Source organism: Artemia franciscana, chromosome 6 (assembly GCF_032884065.1).
Source record: "Artemia franciscana chromosome 6, ASM3288406v1, whole genome shotgun sequence".
Lineage (NCBI taxonomy): Eukaryota > Metazoa > Arthropoda > Branchiopoda > Anostraca > Artemiidae > Artemia > Artemia franciscana.
The window spans coordinates 38,340,283-38,360,743 of NC_088868.1; the positions used below are offsets into that span (position 1 = coordinate 38,340,283).

The following is a 20,461-nucleotide window of genomic DNA, read 5'->3' on the forward strand; positions in this document are numbered from 1 at the left end:
TGCCCCTCCTAGGCCCCTTTTCACTGCCATCCCTCCAAAAATATCCCATGAAAATTTCATCATAGCCGTTTTGTCCAATATAGCTGAAAAGTACGATAAACGTTGGAAATTCCAACTGAAGGGGGTGACTTCAACCCCCTGTGCAAGATTCAACCCCCTTATTCCCTGTGCAAGATATTCCACTCATTTGGACTTATACTCACTTGGAATATCTTACATAGGGAATAAGTATGATCACCCGGATGTAGGATACAAACAAGCATATAACAAAATTTTGATATAGGGTGTAAGCAGGATAACCCCTAAAACGCCTAAGTATAACAAGGAAATTAAACACAAGCTAATTATCTCATATAACCTTATTTTTCTATCTTTTTTAAATAAGTTAAAAAAAAAGAGAACGAAAATGCCTCAAGAGCAAAAAGAATAGTTACAAGCACATAAATTTAATTGTAAATAGCTATTGTTCAATTCAGCTGTACAATTCATAGAAATAACAAAAACAGACCTAAGAACACTGGTGAGCTACTTCCGAGATTAAAAAGCTAAGATCTGACATTTCTCAAGAAAATTTAAAACACAACAAACCAAGATAATACCTTTCCTATATGCTCGAAAGAAAAGCTCCTAACAGCGAATAAAAGCAGGTTCGTCTACACGAGTTCACTAAACAAAATAAAATATAGGATAGTAACATTTGAACAAACACAGAACGTAAAACAATATTTGCATTAAATACGAATCTCAACACAAAGGCAGTCCGAAACAGGTGAGTTGTATGAAAAATTGTTCTACATCTCTTTAAACAATGACTGACTAGTCACCAAACTATGTCAACAATTTACTGCAAAAAATAGTGAAAATCTGTAATTTGCTATTCGGGGTATTGTCAGAGCCCTCAAAATTGATAATATACACAAAACAAAATGTGTGCATTACAAAACACAAAATTGTCAATAAATAACATAGAGAATCCTAAGGAATTCCCAAGAATTTCAATCAGTAAACCATCTAATACTACCAATGGGAATGGGATAAAAATTGAAATATAACAATGCTTTCAGTTTCTTGGTTTTAGAAACAGGGCTATGAACTTTTAACTAATGTTGAGTTAAAAGTAAATAACAGTTAACACTCCTAGATTTTTCTTGGTTGTGTATTTCTATATTCACAGTTTTCCTTTCCCAAGAATTTCCTGTTAAACATCCCCAATAATTTTCCCAACAATTCATTTCCGAATATATATATATAATATATATATATATATATATATATATATATATATATATATATATATATATATATATATATATATATAGCTGTTGGGGTGGCGCTTCGCGCCACCCCAACGCCTAGTTGTTGGGGGCGCTTCGCGCCCCCCAAGCCCCCCCGCGCGCGTAATTCGTTACGTGCCATATTAGTTCCGCGCCATCGTAGTTGTGTCCCTATGTCCCACCTGTGAATATAGATATAGATATATATATATATATATATATATATATATATATATATATATATATATATATATATATATATATATATATATATATATATATATATATATATATATATATATATGTGTGTTTTTAACTACGTAAAACTTGCGAATATACAACATTCTTTGCTGTCCCATTGTCTGTGCATATAAATAGATTGTCAGCTTTATTGACTCTTGAACATGCAACATATAATGGTCCATGGGAAAACAATCCGTATTCAGATCTATACCTCATCATTCTAATGATTGCCCTTGAGCTTTGTTGATGGTGATTGCTAATCGACGATTCCCTGTGTCGCCATCGTCATTTATATATCCCTTTGAGCCCCCCGGCGTCCCTGTTGTAGTTGTGTCCCTGTGTCCCGCTCGTCATTTATATTTCATATGTCCCGGTCGTCATTTGTGTCCCGGTGTCCCAATCTGTGATTTCTCTTTGAGGGTCCCAGGCGTCATTTATATTCCTTGTGTCCCGGTCGTCATTTGTGTCCCGGTCTGTATATACATTCGTTTTTGAAATGGTCTTTATTAGGTTTTAGTTTTTTACCTTTTTTTTAGTTTTTTTAGTTATACCTCATGATTCTAATGATTGCCCTTGAGCTTTGTTGATGGTGATTGCTAATCGAACATTCCCTTTGTCCCCATCGTCATTTATATATCCCCCTGTGCCCCCAAGCGTCCATGTTGTAGTTGTGTCCCTGTGTCCCGGTCGTCATTTATATTCCCTGTGTCCTGGTCGTCATTTGTATCCCGGTGTCCCGGTCTGTATATACATTCGTTTTTGAAATGGTATATGATGAAATAAATTTTTGTATTTTTCCCCTTTCTTCTTTTAGTTTTTTTTTGGTTTTCACTTTTTTTAGTTTTTTTAGTTTTTTTTTCTTTTTTCTTTTTAGTTTTTTTTCTTTTTTTTAGTTTTGTTTTTCTCCTTTATTTTTCATTTTTTTTCCTTTTTCATTTCATTTTCTTTTTTAGTTTTTTTAGCTTTTTAGCTTTTTTAGTTTTTTATTAGTTTTTAGTTTTTTTTTCTTTTTAGTTTTTTTTGTAGTTTTTACCTTTTTTTTAGTTTTTTATTTTTTTTTTAATTATGTCCTGGTCGTCATTTATACTCCCTGTGTCCCGGTCGTCATTTGTGTCCCGGTGCTTTGTTGATGGTGATTGCTAATCGAACATTCCTTGTGTCCCGGTCGCTTTCTCTTTGAGTGTCCCGGTCGTCATTTATATTCCTTATGTGCCGGTGTCCCGGTCGTCATTTGTGTCCCGATGTTCCGGTCTGTAATTTCGTCAGTCGAAAACATGACGTTAGTCGACACAGAAATATGACGTCATCCGACAGACCCACACACAGACAGACAATTTATTTATATATATATATATATATATATATATATATATATATATATATATATATGTATATATATATATATATATATATATATATATATATATATATATATATATTTCCCAGACCCAATTCAAGCTGATCCCTGACCACGACAAAGAAAAAAACTGTATGTTTTGTGACTAATGAACATCCGAGACTTATAGGCTGTGAAATTTTTGATTAACAGTCAAGTCCCTCAAATGATTCAAAGTCTGTGAGATGCTTCTTATTTGTTTGTTTATGCCATATCGCCAGAGAATACTTTTCAAAAACCTTTTGCAACTTGAACTACTAAGAATTTGGTAACCGTTTGTCCAGGAGCTAATCGAAACCATAAAGTGCAATTTATATCAGTGCAATTTATAGACCAATATGTGTTTTGATGTGCTGTGCCTTAGTTAAAGCTCGAGCTTTACACCTTTCGGTAAAGCACCTTCGGTAATACACTTCACCTTGTGGTGATGAGTATTACAAGTCCTAGATGATCAAAAAGGTGTCGGGTCCATTTATGGATGTAATAATCTTTTTTCAAGGTTAAATCATCCACAGTCTGATTTCCTGGGAAAAATTTATTTAAAAAAGAATCCGGAGTAGTCATTTCAGGTACTGTAAGTTTCTCCTTTTCATTTCTCCTTAGACACGTAGCTGGATTCCAATTGGTAAAGATGGTATACCTGATATAACATTAAAGTTGGAAAAGCTACACATAAAGCCTGGCATGTACGCAGGGGGGGGGGGATTCGGGCCCCCACCCCCCTAAATTTTGCGATATGTTTAATTTCTCCATGATTTCTTCGGATTTCTGGCAAAAGTAGGACATTTATTAAGAATCTAGATACATCTGTGAAGCCTATTTTTGGGATTTTACAGCATGTAATTATCCGGTCAAGTCACTGCCCAATTATTAACCTATTTTCTGTCTAACTTTTTACCCTCTTTGAACTAGTTAGCGGTTGTACTGTTTTTTTTCGTAAAGAGAGTTTGCTTTCCACAACAAAATAGAATTATCCTTGATGTTAGGGCGTCTATCCCCCCTTTTCAGGATAAAGTACATCTTTTAATGGATCAATTTTAAAAACTATCATTTTTCATTACAATTGACGTTTTCGCAATAGAAGAATTACCCCCCACAGCACCCATATTGCACTGTTAACCCTAAAATATCCCTTTCAGTGGGATATAGTAGATTAATCACTGGTTCCAAATCGCTATGAACATAACCTGAGCCTAAAACGTACTTTAGAGGCTCAGTCTTCTTCCCCCAATCCGCTACAATGCCACAGATTAAAATTAATCTGTATTTTCCGATATACGTGCTTTTTGCATGTATTTAGTTACTAAATTAAAAAAGTGTTACTTTATATCTGCTGTTTCAAAAGTTTTGGCCCCCCCCCAAAAAAAATCCCTGCGTACGTGCCTGCAGAAATCTCTCAGGTACCGCTCTTGATAGTCTTTCTCCACATAATCATAATCATAATAACATAATAATAATCGGGGGTTCTGTTTTGGCCAATTGATAATCCCTTTTAAGTATTCTCTGGGAGCTCGAACTTAAAATACAAATCAGTTCTTAAGATAAGCTCTCTGGACAATCTAAATACACATAGTGTCTTTTGTTAGTTAAAATTTATCATGATATTCTCTCAAATTTTACCTTTATAGACTTAGCCTTAATAGTAATAGTATCACAGTATCACGTATCCAGCATCACAGTAAATACATCCACATAGTGTGTTTCAATTTAGTTCCAACTCTCCCTTAATTTCCCGTCAAATTGTCACCTTCACACATGCAGCCTCAACTGTACTGGTTTCATAGTAGTAGTGGTAGTAGTAGGAACCGTTGTAGCAGTAATACATCATTATTGTTATTAGTAGTAATAGTAGTAACATCAGTATAAAATGCAATAGTACCACGTACGTTTTGCGTTTTAGTTAAAACTTCCTACTCATGATGCCCCCTAAGTTTCCTCTTGATACTATTATCTATTCCAAAATATTACTGATATGCCCTTATCAGTAATCTGTATGTATATAGTACGTTTTGATTTAACTCAACTTTGATTAATTCAAGATGTTTACTTCAATATCCTCAGTCTTACTGGTACTCACTACAAAATTAGTTATTTCTTATGATAGTAGTCATATCCAGCAATTTTTATGCACAGAGTATGTTATGATATACTTCCACTTTCCCCTCAATATTTCCTCAGCTGTTCATTGGGATGTCCTCGGCCATAGTAATACTCGCTACAGAATTAGGAGTTTTAATAGTAGTAGTGTTAGTAGTATAATCAAGGGTAGTTGTAGTAGTGGTAGCGTGCAACCCCCCCCCCCCCCTCATTGCACTTCCTGACTGAGGGGCCAAGAAACAGAGATCAGCACCACCGGTAGGGACCGCAAAATCTTGTGTCATATTCTTTACCTTCTCTTTTCTTTTAGTAGAGTGCAAATATTGCCTTTCTGGTGAATTGATCATCTCCTTTATCATTTTATGAAAGTTTCAAATTAATATACTCATTCATTCCTGAGTTATGCCTTTTTGACAAATCTTTTACACATAACATGTTTTAATCCAGTTCAATACTCCCCTAAACATTCCCTGAAAGACTCATCTTTAATACCCTTAATATTATGGGAAAGTAGAAGTCAAACATGCGTGCCTTTTTTCAGTATCATATACTATATATAAACAATGAACAAATTGCCTAACTTACGGCCCTTGCCCTGAGGGCTCAGTAGGTGGAGTTGACATCCTCAAACACGTATATGCTGAACCTTTCAACAATGCTGAAAAAAAGTGTCTAAAACTTTGTTTGCATGTTTGTTTTGGGAAATGATGGGCGTACGGGAGGGGGGATTCTTAAATAGACCCAGACCTGATCATCCAGAAACAGTACCGGATACGCCATTTTTACAAATTGACGTATGTGCTGACCCCCCCCCCCCCCCAGCACAGAAGAAGTGACGTTCCTCTTAAATCAATTTTGACCATTGAAAAAAGGGACTATAGTTTCTGATTTTAAATCAAATGGGCAGCACCCGAAGTTTATATAAACATTCATTCCATAATTACTTTATATACTCTAAGAGTATAGCTTAAAACCCTTACCCCAGGGCTCTGGGGGCTTGAGTCAACCCTAAAAGCGTTGTTTTTTGGACTGTTCTGAACAAAATGCCTATCTTACAAAATCAATAAGATATAATTGATGAAAAACAGATGTAGTTGGAGGGGGAGGGGAGCTAGTTGATCTCAATCACTTTTGACTCTTAAAAGGGAACTAAACATTCCATTTTTAACCGAATTATGGTTAAAAATACTCTCTCTAAAGTTTATAACACCATTATGTTCTGTTTGACGAAACAATTCTAATTAGCAATGACCTAGCAATCAAACAAACTGTCCGCGAGGCAATCGAAATCAAACGAAACTTAAATAGTAATACCTCCCTAATTAGAGACTTGGGTGAATACACACTCAACCCTATGCACACAAAATTAATTACAGACAATAATCTAATTCAAAATAAAACAAAAATAGGAACGAATAAAAACAAGCCCAATCCCAAAAGAACTACAAGATTAGCTGTAGAGAAGGCTAATATCGCAATAAGAAATTATTCCAATTTTTAATAAATACAGTTAGTGAAATGAATGAACCTTTTTAGCTTGTAAGATGTTACCTTTTATCACACAGTCTTGGCTGAACTTTTCGTTAAGAAGTAATGATGCCAAGGCTATTTATAAAAAAAGAATGGATTTTTAACCGAAAACTTTTATTGTAAGTGTTTAATTGTATATTATTTTCTTTGCTGAAGACGGCCCTTAGATATAGGGCCGAAATATTAAAATAGGTTTTGTTGGTTCAATGTCTTGGGAAAAAAGTCCTCATTATTATCTCTTCTGTAGTTGTATTATACAACCATCCCTTTCATAAAAGCCTTAAATGCCCCCTGAGCATAACTTACAACCTTTGCCCCCATGCTCTGGTGATTTGTATTAACCCCAGAAGCAGTGTTATAGGATTTTTGGACTATTTTGAACAAAATAGTAATCTCAAAATTTAGGCTCTAAAAAAGGGAAGCAGAACTAACCGAAAATTACCAATCCAATGAGATCCCCTCCTATGTTCTTATGACCATCCTCTCTATAAGAACCTTATTTGCTCCAAGGGCATAACTTAAAGCCCTTGTTCTGAGTTTTTTTTTTGGGGGGGGGGAGGTTTATCATCCTCAAAGACATAATTTAAATACTTTTTAACTCTGCTGAACAAAATGACTATCTCAAAATTTTTATTGGATGTGTTTGGGGAAATGATGGTCGTAAGGAAGGATCTCTCCAATCACTTTCCATGATCTAAACAAACTATGGCCATCTCAGTTTCCAACTCAAAGAGCCGTTTTATGAAATTTCCTACTATAACAAGCAGACTTGTCTATAACCAAAGAAACAATAAATAAATAAATAATACAATGTGCCAACATTGTTATTTACTTAGCCAGCACTATTGCGATATCAATAATGATTAAAAATCTATATAATTTAAAGAGGTTCCAACAATCCTGACTATCCAGCAAGAAACTCAGAGTCAAACCATAGCTTTTTATACGTTTTTGCATTGAATATTTTATTCTTCTTCATAATGCCCCCTTTCCACAAGGCTACAACCTTAGCCACTAGGAGAAACTAATTTAAATATTCAAACGGTGCACATAGTTCATTTTAGGCTATTACATTTTTTCGTCAGAGACTTTAAGGCTGCCGTGTCAGCTTTTTTCCATTGATCCAATTTAACAGAATCCATAAAAGTGTATCCACCAATTGTATAGAGTCGACATCCTGGGCGCTTCCTGTAAAAAAAAAAAGAAAAAAATGTGCTTAAGACAAATGTCTTTTCCATTTAAAAACTAATTTGGGACTTACTTTTCAACAGCTACTTGGAAACTTCCCTTTTACTAATTCATTCACAAGTCCAACTTTTCTAAACTTACTTTAAGTTAAATATATTTTTGGAACTTTACCCTTTATAACAGACCATCAAGAAGTAAGGCCACTATTAAACTTTGGTCTGAAATCCGACTGGTGGGTGATTTACTTGGGTTTTCTTCTTAAATCCCTTAATTTAACTTTTAGTGTCTTACGCTTCAGTGTCTTAAAAAAATGTTCTCAGAGTATTACAAGTAGGAGGTAGGGGTGGGGGGGGTATCTCTTTTTTTTTCAATAATAAATTGCAATCTCAGACCCACTCCTCTTCATACTTAAAGACCATAGATCTAAAGTTCGTCTTCGACTAAATCTTTGTTACAAAAGTAGAATTATCAAAATTGTACTAATTATTAAACAGAATTAAGATGTCCCTTATCAATTATTCTAATCGAATAGAATTTATAATTTTTCTTTATTGTTTCATTATTTGAATTTGATTTATAATTTGGGATTTCATTATTTATTTGGTAAATACTTTTTTCTCATTTAAATAAGATAACAATTTGATTTACTTCACGGGTAGGAATCAGTTTTGTAAATAATCAACTTTGGTAAAACATAGGAATTGCTTTAGTGAAGTTTAAGCTAGACTGATAAATAACCATAATTAGTTTGGAAAGATTTTCCATCACGATTAATTTTTACTAATAAAATTTTTTTTCGGTGTCATTAAGGGAATTCATGTAATTTTTGGGATTATATATATTATATATATATATATATATATATATATATATATATATATATATATATATATATATATATATATATATATGTATATATATTATATATATATTATATATATATATATATATATATATATATATATATATATATATCTCAGAATTAATATTCAAAATTCATCTCAAATGTCTTACTTTCTCCCTAGCTACTACATTTTATATGTTGTCTGGGAAAAGTTTTCAGTGAGGCAGGAATTATTTGGGGAATTTTTTTGTGAGGGGGTGACTACCCACTGGAGAAATTTTCCATGCTAAATTTTTGTAGGGAAGCAAATATCTTTTTTGGGTCGCGAAGCTCTAGGAATGATTTTCTCCATAGAAAAAATATCCACCATGAACTGAAAAATGATCAGAGATCAAATAATGAAAATAAAAAACAAGTCTCTTTCTAATGAAACTATGTTAAGAGGAAGATTTTCAGACAGAATTCTCAGGGGGAAGGATTTTCAGCAAAAATGGAAATATTTGGGGTAGATTCTGCATCACAGTTATGGCGAAGCATCAGCGATTTGCTACATAGTGGCAAGGGAATAAGTGCCTAATATACCAGAAACCATGTTTTACATTGAGGTTGTGGCAAACATAGTTCATTAGTTCAACAAAAAACTATAGTTCTTTTTGTTAACGTTCAGGTAAATATAAAAGATGGCCTGGGAAGGTAAGAAGTACAAATTAATCCCTGGGCTCCCTACATTTGGATTAAGCCTGAATATAAATACTGCTCAGTTATAATAGCCTTCTTAGTGCAAATTCTGTTTAACAAAAATAGCACTTTCATTTTCCGACCAGAACCCAATTTGGAGAGGTTGGATAGGGTTAACTATGTTACCAGGAAACTTAGATAGGTTGAACGTGAACTAAATAATACTAAGAGATTTCTTCGGACCTTGAGAGCTTAATATTTGCATTTTTCCATTTATATATGATGTTCGATGACATTTTATTCCCTAAAGCTGTTGCTCCCTAATAGTGTTAATCGGAGTTTTCTTACAGAGTGTATTTTGAAAATAAAGCTATATTTAAACTGATGAACTGTAAAAGTTCACGAAAATTTGAAGGAGATACTATTTTTTATCCAGGAACTGGGGAGGGGGACTCGGCATATAAAAAAACAGTTCAAACAAGGTCCATTTAAGGTATTTGCAAAGATTTATGGGGTGAGCAAAACAAATTAGGGTAGCAAAAAGTCCACCACCTCTATTATCGCCACTGTGCGTTTCAGCTCATAAAGCAGAGAATAGGGGAAGGGGGAGATTACGCGATCAATATATTTCTTTAGCATAGCCTACTAGTCATCCAGGTTTGTTGCATTGTCTGTTTTTGCAGATTGCGTTTCTCAGTATCTGACTATCCAAACACTTTCTTCTCCCCCGTTGTTTTTAATTTCTAATACATAGCCAGTGTGGTCTTAGGAGCTGTTCAAGTGTATCCTGAATAATACATTTTTTTACATTCTCAAACACAGCTATCTAATATTCTAATATTTTCGATTTTACCTTGAGCAGTGGATTTATTTACAAAATTGTTAAATAAAATCATTTCCCAGTTCTGTAATTTGCCGTAACGACGTTTTCTGAAATATTTAACACCCGTAAGATCATTTGAAAAACTTGTTTACTATTGACAACAACAACAAGAGTATATCATTATTTCCTGTATATTTTTTTTAATTATAATTACAGTCTTACAGCCATGAAAAACCATTTCGTGTACCTCATTTATAATTGTTAGTCTTAGAAACATTATTTCGCCAGCTTTCTTGTGTTGCTAATAAAACTTCTCTATGCCCCTAACTGATATTACATAAATAAAAACAATTTTTTTAACTGAAAGTATAGTGTAACATTAAAAGTCAAAACAAACAGAAATTATTAAGCATATGAGGGAGTTTGCCACCTCGTCAATATCTCGATCATCACGCTTTAAATTCGAATTTTATTCCAATTCTACAACAATAATCTCTGAATCACAAATACAATTTGGTTAGAATAAAAAACTCTTTTGACGGGCGAACCCCTCATATACGTAATATTTTACGTTTTAGTGTTGCGCCTTACTTGCAGTTGTAAAAACATGCTTTTTTATTTAATTTCAGATCGGTTTTTAAATAATGCTGGGAAAACTGGTGCCCCGCCATGAAAATCCTCTTCTCCCATTGAAATTTCCTCCACGGTAAGGTCCTCTTACATAACCACCTCCCCCTAAGCCCCCCCCCCCCTCAACCCACCATAAAAAAACCCTGAAACGTCTGTAAACTCTTAATAACCAAAATTATATATAAACAATGGGCCCAGTTTATAAATAACAGCCCTTCCCCCGGGGACTGTTGGGGATTAAGTCGTCCTCAAAGAGTTATTTATTAGATTTTTTACTATGCTGAACAAAATGGCTATTTCAAATAAGGATCCGGTGACATTGGGAAAACAAAGGGCCGGAGGGGGCTTATTTACTCTCCATTTTTTGGTCTATTACAAAAGGCACTAGACTTTTTAATTTTCTTTCCCAATGAACCCTTTTGCAACATTCTAGGACCACTGGGTCGATACGATCACCCATGGGAAAAAAAAACAAATAAATGCGCATCTTGGATCTTTCTCTAGCAAAAAGTTCAGAATTCCACATTTTGCAGATTGGAGCTTGAAGCCTCTACAATAGGGTTCGTTGATTTGAAAATTGAGGGTGTGATTTTTTAGATTATATGATTTTCAGGGTTTTTTCCACTTTTTTCAAAAATAAGGTAAATTTTCTCCGGCTCATAATTGTTGACTATTAAGGCTAAACTTGATGGAACTTCCATATTTAAAATCAGCATAAAAATCAAATTCTTTCGATGTATCTATTGATATCAAAATTCCTTTTTTTAGCGTTTCGGTTAAAATTGAGCCGGGTCACTCTTTGCTTAAATTTTGTTACCACGAACTGGTAACTTACCACGAATTGAGCCGGGTAACTATTTGGTTACACCACCTAGAATCATTGTTTTGTAGTTGGTTTGTGACAGTGAAAAATGAAGAGAACTAACCTAGAAAATTTCCGTAGCGTATCCTCAATTTAGCAAGCAAGACAGAACCATTTCAGCAGGCAAGTTACTTTTTCAAACAGTTCGTGGTACCAAATATGCATTAAGCCAGCGACTGAATATTAACCAGAACTTTTAAAAACATAATTGTGATATTAACAGACACGTGACAAAATGGCTTATTTTACTGATTCTAATTATATAAGATTCAAGATTTTTTATTTGAAACGAAATATAGACAAAGAAAGAGTCTTCAAGTAAAGCCAAGAGAGTGCCAAGCTCGGATCAAAGGATTATCTAATATCAAAAATATTTTTTTATGATCCATACAAATAAAATAGACAAATTAAATGCCACACATCTACTGATTCAAATTCCCCAATTTCTATCCTAACCGACCAAATTTTTTGCAAATAAAAAGAATTTCAAACTCCCCTAAAATTGCTTAATCACACTAGGTAACAGCCAAACTCGCCAGGGGTTTCTCAAGCGATTTAGACTCATTTTGGAGTCTGAATATCGCATTAATTTTGCTCTATCAGGTCAATATTTTGAAATACAGCCATAGGCCTACCTGACGAGCTGTACATATGCTAAAATCAGAGGTTTTGAGTTAAATTATATTATTCTTTGAGGAAATGATGAACGAAAACATTATGTTATTTCGTTAAAATGGCTGCATATGTGTATGAATGATTGGTAGTTTATTTCAATAACCCTTAGTCAATCGAATCGATTCTAAATTTCATTGTCTGATATTAACCTGCATTCTTCTATTTATTTCACTTGATTAATATGTCTTTGGCACGAAGGTGATGCAGCAATGATCATGATGTTTTCTGCTAGGATCATGGAATGATCATGTAATGCAATGATTACGTTTTCTGCAATTGTGATGTTTTATACCTTTAGAGATTACACGCTCTCAGTGAACAGTAGGATCATCATAGGATTTGTAAAGCACGTCTACAAGGCTTACTTTGAAGTCAAACTCGGTAAACCAAGATTAGTCTTGCGCACCGCAGACAGTGCACAAGATGTACGTGTGATACCTCGGACTGTTGACAAAGGATGCAAAAACTTCACTGAAGGCTGGGACTTCGATGGTTTGGAGGGAGCCGTTGGACCTTTCGTCGTATTTTTACTTCTGTGGCATAAACGCTACTGGCATCAACTGGATGAATCGACTCAGCCTCAAGTACCCGAACTTCCTTCTGCCTGCTGTCTAGCTGCTCGCTGCGAAGAAAATCCTGCACCAGTGTTCATAGAGCTTCCCGACACCGAGACAAGGCCACCAATACAGACGAGGGAGGACATACAGAAGAGGAGTGTAAAGCACACAATGGTCTGAGGCTCTTTTCGCAAAGCAAGCTTAATGATCTGGTTCTGTATATCAGCCTGTCGAAGACTACCTCCAAGCTATTGGCCCCCAGAGTTAAAGAGAAAAAACTACTTGGTGAAGAAGTGCGTATCACTTTCTTTTGTAGAAGGTATGAGGACAAAATTGGCTACTTCCACCAGGAAAAAGCCTCATATGGTGCCTATATGTCGCCGGTCTTTTGGGTAAACTTGAAACTTCGCATTACAATCTGTGAGATTGGTGACTATTCATTGACAACAACAAGCACACTTTTAAGTGTGTACTCCACAACAGGAGCCAGTTCGCCTTCCTCTTTTGCAAATATTATGACTTATGCTTATCAAATTTAATGAAGTAAATAAAAATTGAATTTGGATACGTTGACTGCTATTTCTTTAGGAAAATGGAAGAAATCGTCAGAGGTTTCTCAACTGAGGATCCGCAGCTTGTTGGTTTTTACGCAAAACAGATTTTCTAGAAATCGTGACCTGATTTCGCAAAACCAAGATCATTTTTAGACTCAGAGCATCAAAATTAGTCTATTTCATCTGGAAGACCCTGGACAGTTTTCAAAAGATTTTTTTGTTGCTCAGTGCTCTAGGTCACATTGAAAAAATTTAAATAGAATTCAATATTCTTTTTACCAAACGGTTGTATCTTTAAGAGTTCTATTTTTATCGTCAAAAATGGACAAAAAAGGTAACGTAGGATTATGGGGAGAATCGAGATCTCTCTTAAAAATATACTTACATAAGGTGTATTTAAATTTGGATGGACTAGGTAGAAAGTTGAATGTTCTACAAAATTAGTGATCTAGAAATTGTCTGGCCCTTTTTAATTCTTGGATTTTGACTGAAGAAACGGAAGAACCCATTGTTTAGCTCGGACAGCAAAAGACATTTTTCAAGCACGAATGCACCAGTCCTGGCAAATCTCCAAGACTTAGCTAAATGTAAAAACTCTGTCAAATCTTTAAATAGATTTCTTTTCGTGAACAACTAAATAATAACCTTTTTCTGGGTTTTAAACAAAGCTGTCTGGCAAGTTTTTATTTGCAATCTCTCGACAAACGAAGATCTCTTACGAAACCTGTTTGACTAGTTAGTAGCAAAAAATTAGACACTTCATTTAGCCATCAAGCAGTGAATATAATTAGGAATTCCGATAGTTATAGGCAATCACGCTGCGATAAAGGTGGCGAGAGAAAAGTAAGCAGAAGGGGGTGAGTGAGTTGAGTGAGTTGGTAGCAAAAGCCGTGGTACCCACCGGGCGTGCCCCTTAAATTGCGGGGACAAGGTAGCCAACCCTCTATACTTCCCTTACTTTTCTCGTAAGGAAACCACCAGTAAAATGGGTGATAACCTAGTACAAAATGCAGTACTTAATTTTATCTCAAGAGCTATGATAGTAGGTGTGAAAACAAATGTTTTTACTAGGTGAGGACTCGAGTTTTTCAGCCGTGAAGCGATTTTAGAAGCAAAAGAAATTATCTATCGCAAGTCGGAATTAGGGGAACGTGTAATAAAACACGTAAGGACGAGAGCAACTTGATGGACATTGCGAAGATGTTCGCTCGCTGTGCCAAAGAAAAGAGACAGCTTCCTGAATTCGTTATTTTTGAGCCCCAAGAAGTTCCCGCCTGCAATGAAGGGATCGCTGCTTGTGTAGTGTCCACTGTCAACGAGATGAATCGCAAGTTCAATGTCCTGCTTGACCTTTTGAACCAGAAATCATTACAGTGGTCTGAAGGCAACTCTGTAGCTGCTCAAGCTAATGAGTCTACTCCTTCTCCTCCGTCTTACTCAGTAGTCTTGAAAAAGCCTCCTCCTACCGTTGTTACCGCAGAAGAAAGGAAAAACTTCTTGTCGAATATTTGTGGTGATGCTTTGAATGATGATGATTTTGAACTCCATCGAGAGAAGTACGAATGCCGCCTCGTAACTAAGAACAAATCTAAAGCAGCGGTACTAGCACCATCTATTAACAAAAAATCGCTTGAAACACTGGCAAGCGTTAAAACTCCCACTTTCATTGGTATGGTCACGTTTGTCCCAGCTCATATTAATGGTGACGCGCTTAAGAGAATTATACCGAATTGTGAAAAAGCTGATGAATGTGGCAAAACCAGATCCTTCAAATTATAATTCTAATCCCGCCAGCATCTGAACCACGCCATGAAAAACCCTCCTAAGATTGACTTGGAGTGGTACCCCTTCGAGGAATTTATCTTTCTTCCAAAGCGCTGCTGTAACTGCCAGAATTTTGGTCATATTTCTGCTACCTGTTCTAGCCAGCAAATTTGCTCTCGACGCGGAGAAGGAGGTCATGTCTCTAGCCCCAACCAGTTCTGTGGAAACCTTATAGCATGCACCCTCTGCAAATCAAAACGCCACACTTGACATTCCTTCAACTGCCCCACAATAATAAAAATCATCAGTGAACTGAAGCAGCCCAATGTCTAATAGTCCTGCCTGTGTCAAAATTACGTCATGGAACATGAACGGAGGAGTCCCCGACAAACTTGCCATAATTCAAAAATATTGTACAGACTGTGACATTATGTTTATACAAGAACATACGGTCTCTCCTCACAATATTTCTCTCCTAAAGTTCTCGCACGAATTTACTTTTTACTTCGAGTTGGCAAAAATTCGGTCTTTCGTACGCCCCTCCGGTGGCTTGGCGATTGTTTGCCACCCATATATTGAAAGTAAGGTGTTATTTACGCATGATCATTTCTTGGATATATTTTCCGGCAGTATCGCATTCTTCAACGTATATCTTCCTACAAACTACCATGATGATATATTGGAGCGAAAGTTTATGAACGCAGTTCGTGAACTAGCGAGGTGCCTGAAGTCAGTGACCCAGAGAGATTTGCAATGCGCAATCACGGGGGACTTCAACTGCAACCTGCTTTACAGCACGTGTGCCCGTAGTCAGCTTCTAAACGGCATCTTTGATGACAAACTTATTATCCTCCCAAAATACAGTGATTACTCCTTCGTTCATAATTCTGGGTCCGTTTCAAACATTGACCACACGGCCTGCTCTAAGAATATTAATGGAAGTTTAACTGTTCTAAAAGACGCTGTCTTCACTGATCACTTACCCCTACTAGCATCTCTAAGCATAAAACCAGCTCTGCGTCAACCCAAAAATGACAAGTGGAAAGTAGTAAGTGAATGGGATAAAATTAATACTACTTTGTGTCATCAGGTGCTGAACTCACTTCTTGTAAAGATACGAATCCTCTTCCATTTACTCCAAGTGAATTCGAATTTTGATCCCGCAGATGTGAGAGTACTCATCAATATATTCTGTGCCGAAATTACTCACTCGATCCTCTTAGCTGAGAAAATAGCCGTTCCTACTAGAAAGGTTAGAATGAAAACAGAAATTCACAAATTCTTGCAAAATCCGTCCCTAGTTAAGTGTTGCAACGATTCTAAGTTTTGGGTTTAGAATCTGGCAAGATTATGATAGGACCAAATCCGGTCCTGTTAACTCGGTCCGTTTATGGACGAAATGAAAATTTGACAAGCAACTGAAAGCTCATCGTACCAAATTAAAAGAAGAGTACTCCTCCAGAATCGTAAGTGACCCAAAACTAATCTGGAAAGCCCGGTTGAGCGAACCAGCCGCCGGAAAACCACATGATTCGATTAGCGAAAAAAAATAGGAATCGTACTTTTCCAACGAATTCAGTGCCCCCGACCCAAATACGTTTAATCCCTTCGCAAACCGGCTAGAATCGGTATTATCCAACCAATGTGTCCCTGATTTTGTCATTACTTACGGGAGCGTACATGAAGCTATTTTAAAGCTGAAGAAGAAACATTCCCGTGGTGTAGACGAACTGTGCGCACTAAATCTGCTACACGGTACCACTATGCTTATTGAATATCTGACGCTGCTATTCCAGATTATTTTCACCACTGGTATTGTACCTGACTCTTTTTATATCGGTTTGCTCTCGCCAATCCTTAAAAAAAGGAAACCACAAGACCAATGCTCTTCGTACAGGCCAATCACTGTTGCTCCAGTGCTCTGTTAAGTTCTAGAGATCTTAGTCTCAAAAGAAATTCAATATTCGTGCCGAATGCCTGACCACCAGTTCGGTTTCCGACCCGGTCTGGGTTGTGCTCACGCTCTCTTCAGTCCTGCCGCTATTCTAGCAGATTCTCACGAATCTGGTGACCTTATAGTGATTGTTGCTTTTGATGTGAGTAGAGCGTTTGATTCATTGATTCACGCTCAGGCCCTTTTAGCCGCTTACCAGCAAGGTGTAAATCTTCGTGTCACTAGCATACTGTACGATATGCATTGCCGTTTAAAAGCGTGCATAAAGATAGGTAACCGCATCACATCAGTGGTTCTTCCAGTAAAGAAAGGTGTCCGCCAGGTAAAAAAAAGGTAAAGGATACGGCATTAGACTTTTAAAGTCCGTACCGGCGGTGCTGATCTCCGTTTCTTGGCCCTTCAGCCGGGAAGTGCAATGGGGATTACGCCAGGGCTCATTATTATCCCCAAGTTTGTACAATAACAGTGTTTTAAATGCCCAGGCATGTGTCAATGTTTTTTTTTATCTCCAGGAATATAAATGTGTCGCTACTTACATACGCAGACGATCTGTTAAATCTAAGTCGGTCTATTAGGGGTCTGCAATCGAATTTCTTGATTCTACGTGATGAATACCGAAAAATCGGCCTGGCTTTCAATGCTTCTAAATCTGCAGTTCTTTTTTTTCAACGATAGCTCTTCTCAGCCTGAACACCTCCTGCTGGGTAGCGAGTCAATTACCGTTTCATCTCACGTCGTGTATTCGGGTCTACCCATAGGCCGTAACCTTAACGAAACTCGTCTACTGCTCGTCAAACACATCGAGAAAAACTCCGCACCGCGTATGGGTCTATAGTCGCCAGCAGACTCCTCTTATGCCGAAAGTATCTCGCGAATATGTACAACGCTGTCGCACTGCCGCATATTCTATATGTTGCGCCATTTTTGAATTTATTAACTGACACCCAAAAACATAAGCTCCGGTCCCTTTATTTCAGAAATACTTATATGATTGATAAACACAGGATTGCAGCCCAGTATCGCGGTAAACCGGTTGATTTCTAATTTTCAGGCAAAATGGAACTACCCCTGGCTTCTATAGTTCTTGATTGTGTATTTTTCCATGCTGTGTTTTAAATTTCTCTCCGTTTTTCTTCTCTTTTTTTCTTTTATTTTTTTTTTTTGATTGTACTCCGTTTTGTTCCATGTGAAAAATACGGGTAATAAATTTTTTATTATTATTTATTATTAATATTATTATTATTATTATTATTATTATTATTATTATTATTATTATTATTATTATTATTATTATTATTAATGTTTATGGGTGATCTGGTGCTAATTAAATTGAGCCTTAGGCAAGAAATATATTTACTCATGTTAAGTTTTACGTGTGAAACTTATTAAAAAACTGAATTTTGAAGAAAATTCAATAGTAGAATACAGCCCCTTCCTTTTCATCTTCAAATTTTATTCAGCTAGAAAAGTTTGGTAAGATGTACTTAAGGCGAAAACTACAAGTAACAACAAAAAGCAGGAATCCCATTGGTTGGCCAGTTTAATAGAAATTTTCCAATTCCAAATTTTCAGTGACTTGAATTCTATTAAAGCATCAACGACGCGCTCGTGCACAGATCCCGTGACTAAGTGGTATTTCAAGCGTATTTTGGTTTCAAATGTTTCTCAGCTGATTTTTACAAAAAAGCTTATATCTTTTCTTACATGGATTGAGTTCTTGACAGAAGCTCCTTAATCTCACTCTCTCTAGCCCAGAAGTCATGAAAAAAACCATTAGGACTCGCCAGAATACCGCTTAGAGATTTGAGAGTCAATTACGCTGTTGCCATACAGACAAATAGGCTGTATATAAAATTGTACATGCTTTAAGAGGGGCAAATCCAGCGGCATATTCTAACGTTGCCCTTAAAATGGGTGATTTTCTTATTTTAATGACTTTTATTTTTGTAATTGATAATACAATGACCTGTTTTGGCTTAGAAGAGGCTGAAATAGTCATTATCGGAAAAACGTATTATAAGGCCCTCGCTGTTCATCGCCTTTTAGTAAATAGACACAGAAATATTCTCACGATTTCTTACTAAAGTAAAAACTGCTTGTACATGAATAGCTACAATTTTTTTTTAACTCAAATAGTAAAATAAACGTACCTCATTTCCTCAATAAGACTGTCGCCAGTCAGGTTCTTTTTCCCTGACAAACATCGCTCAATGACCTGATTTCTTGCCGATGATAATTTCTTCTTTTCTTTTTCCATCCTCTCATATCCAAATTCCTTAACTTTTTTTTCAAAAACCTTTCTTAACCTTGTATAGAGAAAATTATCTGCTTTTAGCCACCTCCTTAACTTGTCAGCCTGATCAGCAGACAATTTCAGTTTACTTTCTTCTTTCCTGGCGTTTAGTTTGAAAAACACAAAATCTTTATAATCCCAGCATAATAAGTGTTTTAGCAAGACCATTGACTCTTCGAATTTTTCAACAACCATTACAAGGTCAAAGTTCTTTTCGACTTCGTCTGTAAATTTTTTTACCTTATCCTCATTATCAAAATCTGGTACCAGAAATCCAAGATCGAAGAGCATTTGATTTCGTCCAGCTACATTGTTTATTCTCACTAATTCCAAATCTTTCAGATTATCTAAAAACTCGGGCATTGTCAAATTTCCAAAAAAATTAAAAAAATCATAATAGCCATAAATAGATTCAAAGTGATCTGCTGGCTCTCGAATAATGGTAATACAAGTCGGGTTCCCACCTAGGGCTTGTTTTATTGCTGTATGATTTCCATCTTGTGTGAATGGTCATTACATCATACCCTAGATGGTGCCATGGTGCGTCTTCAAACCACTTTGTTGAGAAAAACTCTAGAGTACCATTATAGCGACCATTGTAGTTCCGCCACTTTAATGGAAGAATGACATTTAAGTCATTTATGTATGCATACCTACAACAAAAGTTTTTGAAGTACATTCACGGAAAACGAAGTTTAATTACGAAAGTGAAGTTTAGCGTACCATTCTGGAAATGGCTTTCTCTTCTAAACAATTAAATTTTATCTTCAGTAGCTCAAAATTCTTTCAATTACCAGAAAAAAGATAGATTTTTATAAGAATTTGAGGAGCGGGGAGAATATTGTAATATCATTTTTAGTCTACATTTTATTTTTTTAGGCATAAATTGCCAACCCAAAAACAGTTTTATTTGGATTTATAATTTTTTTGTATTTTGAATTGTAATGAATTTATTTGCTTATAGAGAAAGAGAGAGAAGGAAAAAAAAGAAAGAGGGATAGGAAAAGAGAAAAGGAAACAGAGAGAAGGATAAGGAAATTGATATTATGATAAAGGCACAACTTATATTTCTAAAGAAATATCTAAGTTGGTTCTTCTT

At 35.8% G+C, this 20,461-nt stretch overlaps 1 protein-coding gene across 2 annotated transcripts in view; it reads right to left on the reverse strand.

Annotated features, from left to right (window-relative positions):
- Positions 1-1,584: 1,584 nt before the first annotated feature.
- Positions 1,585-20,461, reverse strand: part of LOC136028396 (galactosylceramide sulfotransferase-like) — a 53,481-nt gene continuing 34,604 nt past the window's right edge. The window contains exons 3-4 of one of the 2 annotated variants that reach the window (XM_065706211.1): positions 19,220-20,015; positions 1,585-7,728 (exon numbers count right to left, since the gene is read on the reverse strand). In XM_065706211.1, the coding sequence (XP_065562283.1) occupies positions 7,596-7,728; positions 19,220-19,725 (639 nt within the window). In that variant the 5' untranslated portion in view covers positions 19,726-20,015 and the 3' untranslated portion in view covers positions 1,585-7,595. The remainder of the gene's footprint in view (positions 7,729-19,219; positions 20,016-20,461) is intronic. The other variant, XM_065706212.1, reaches the window with a different exon arrangement.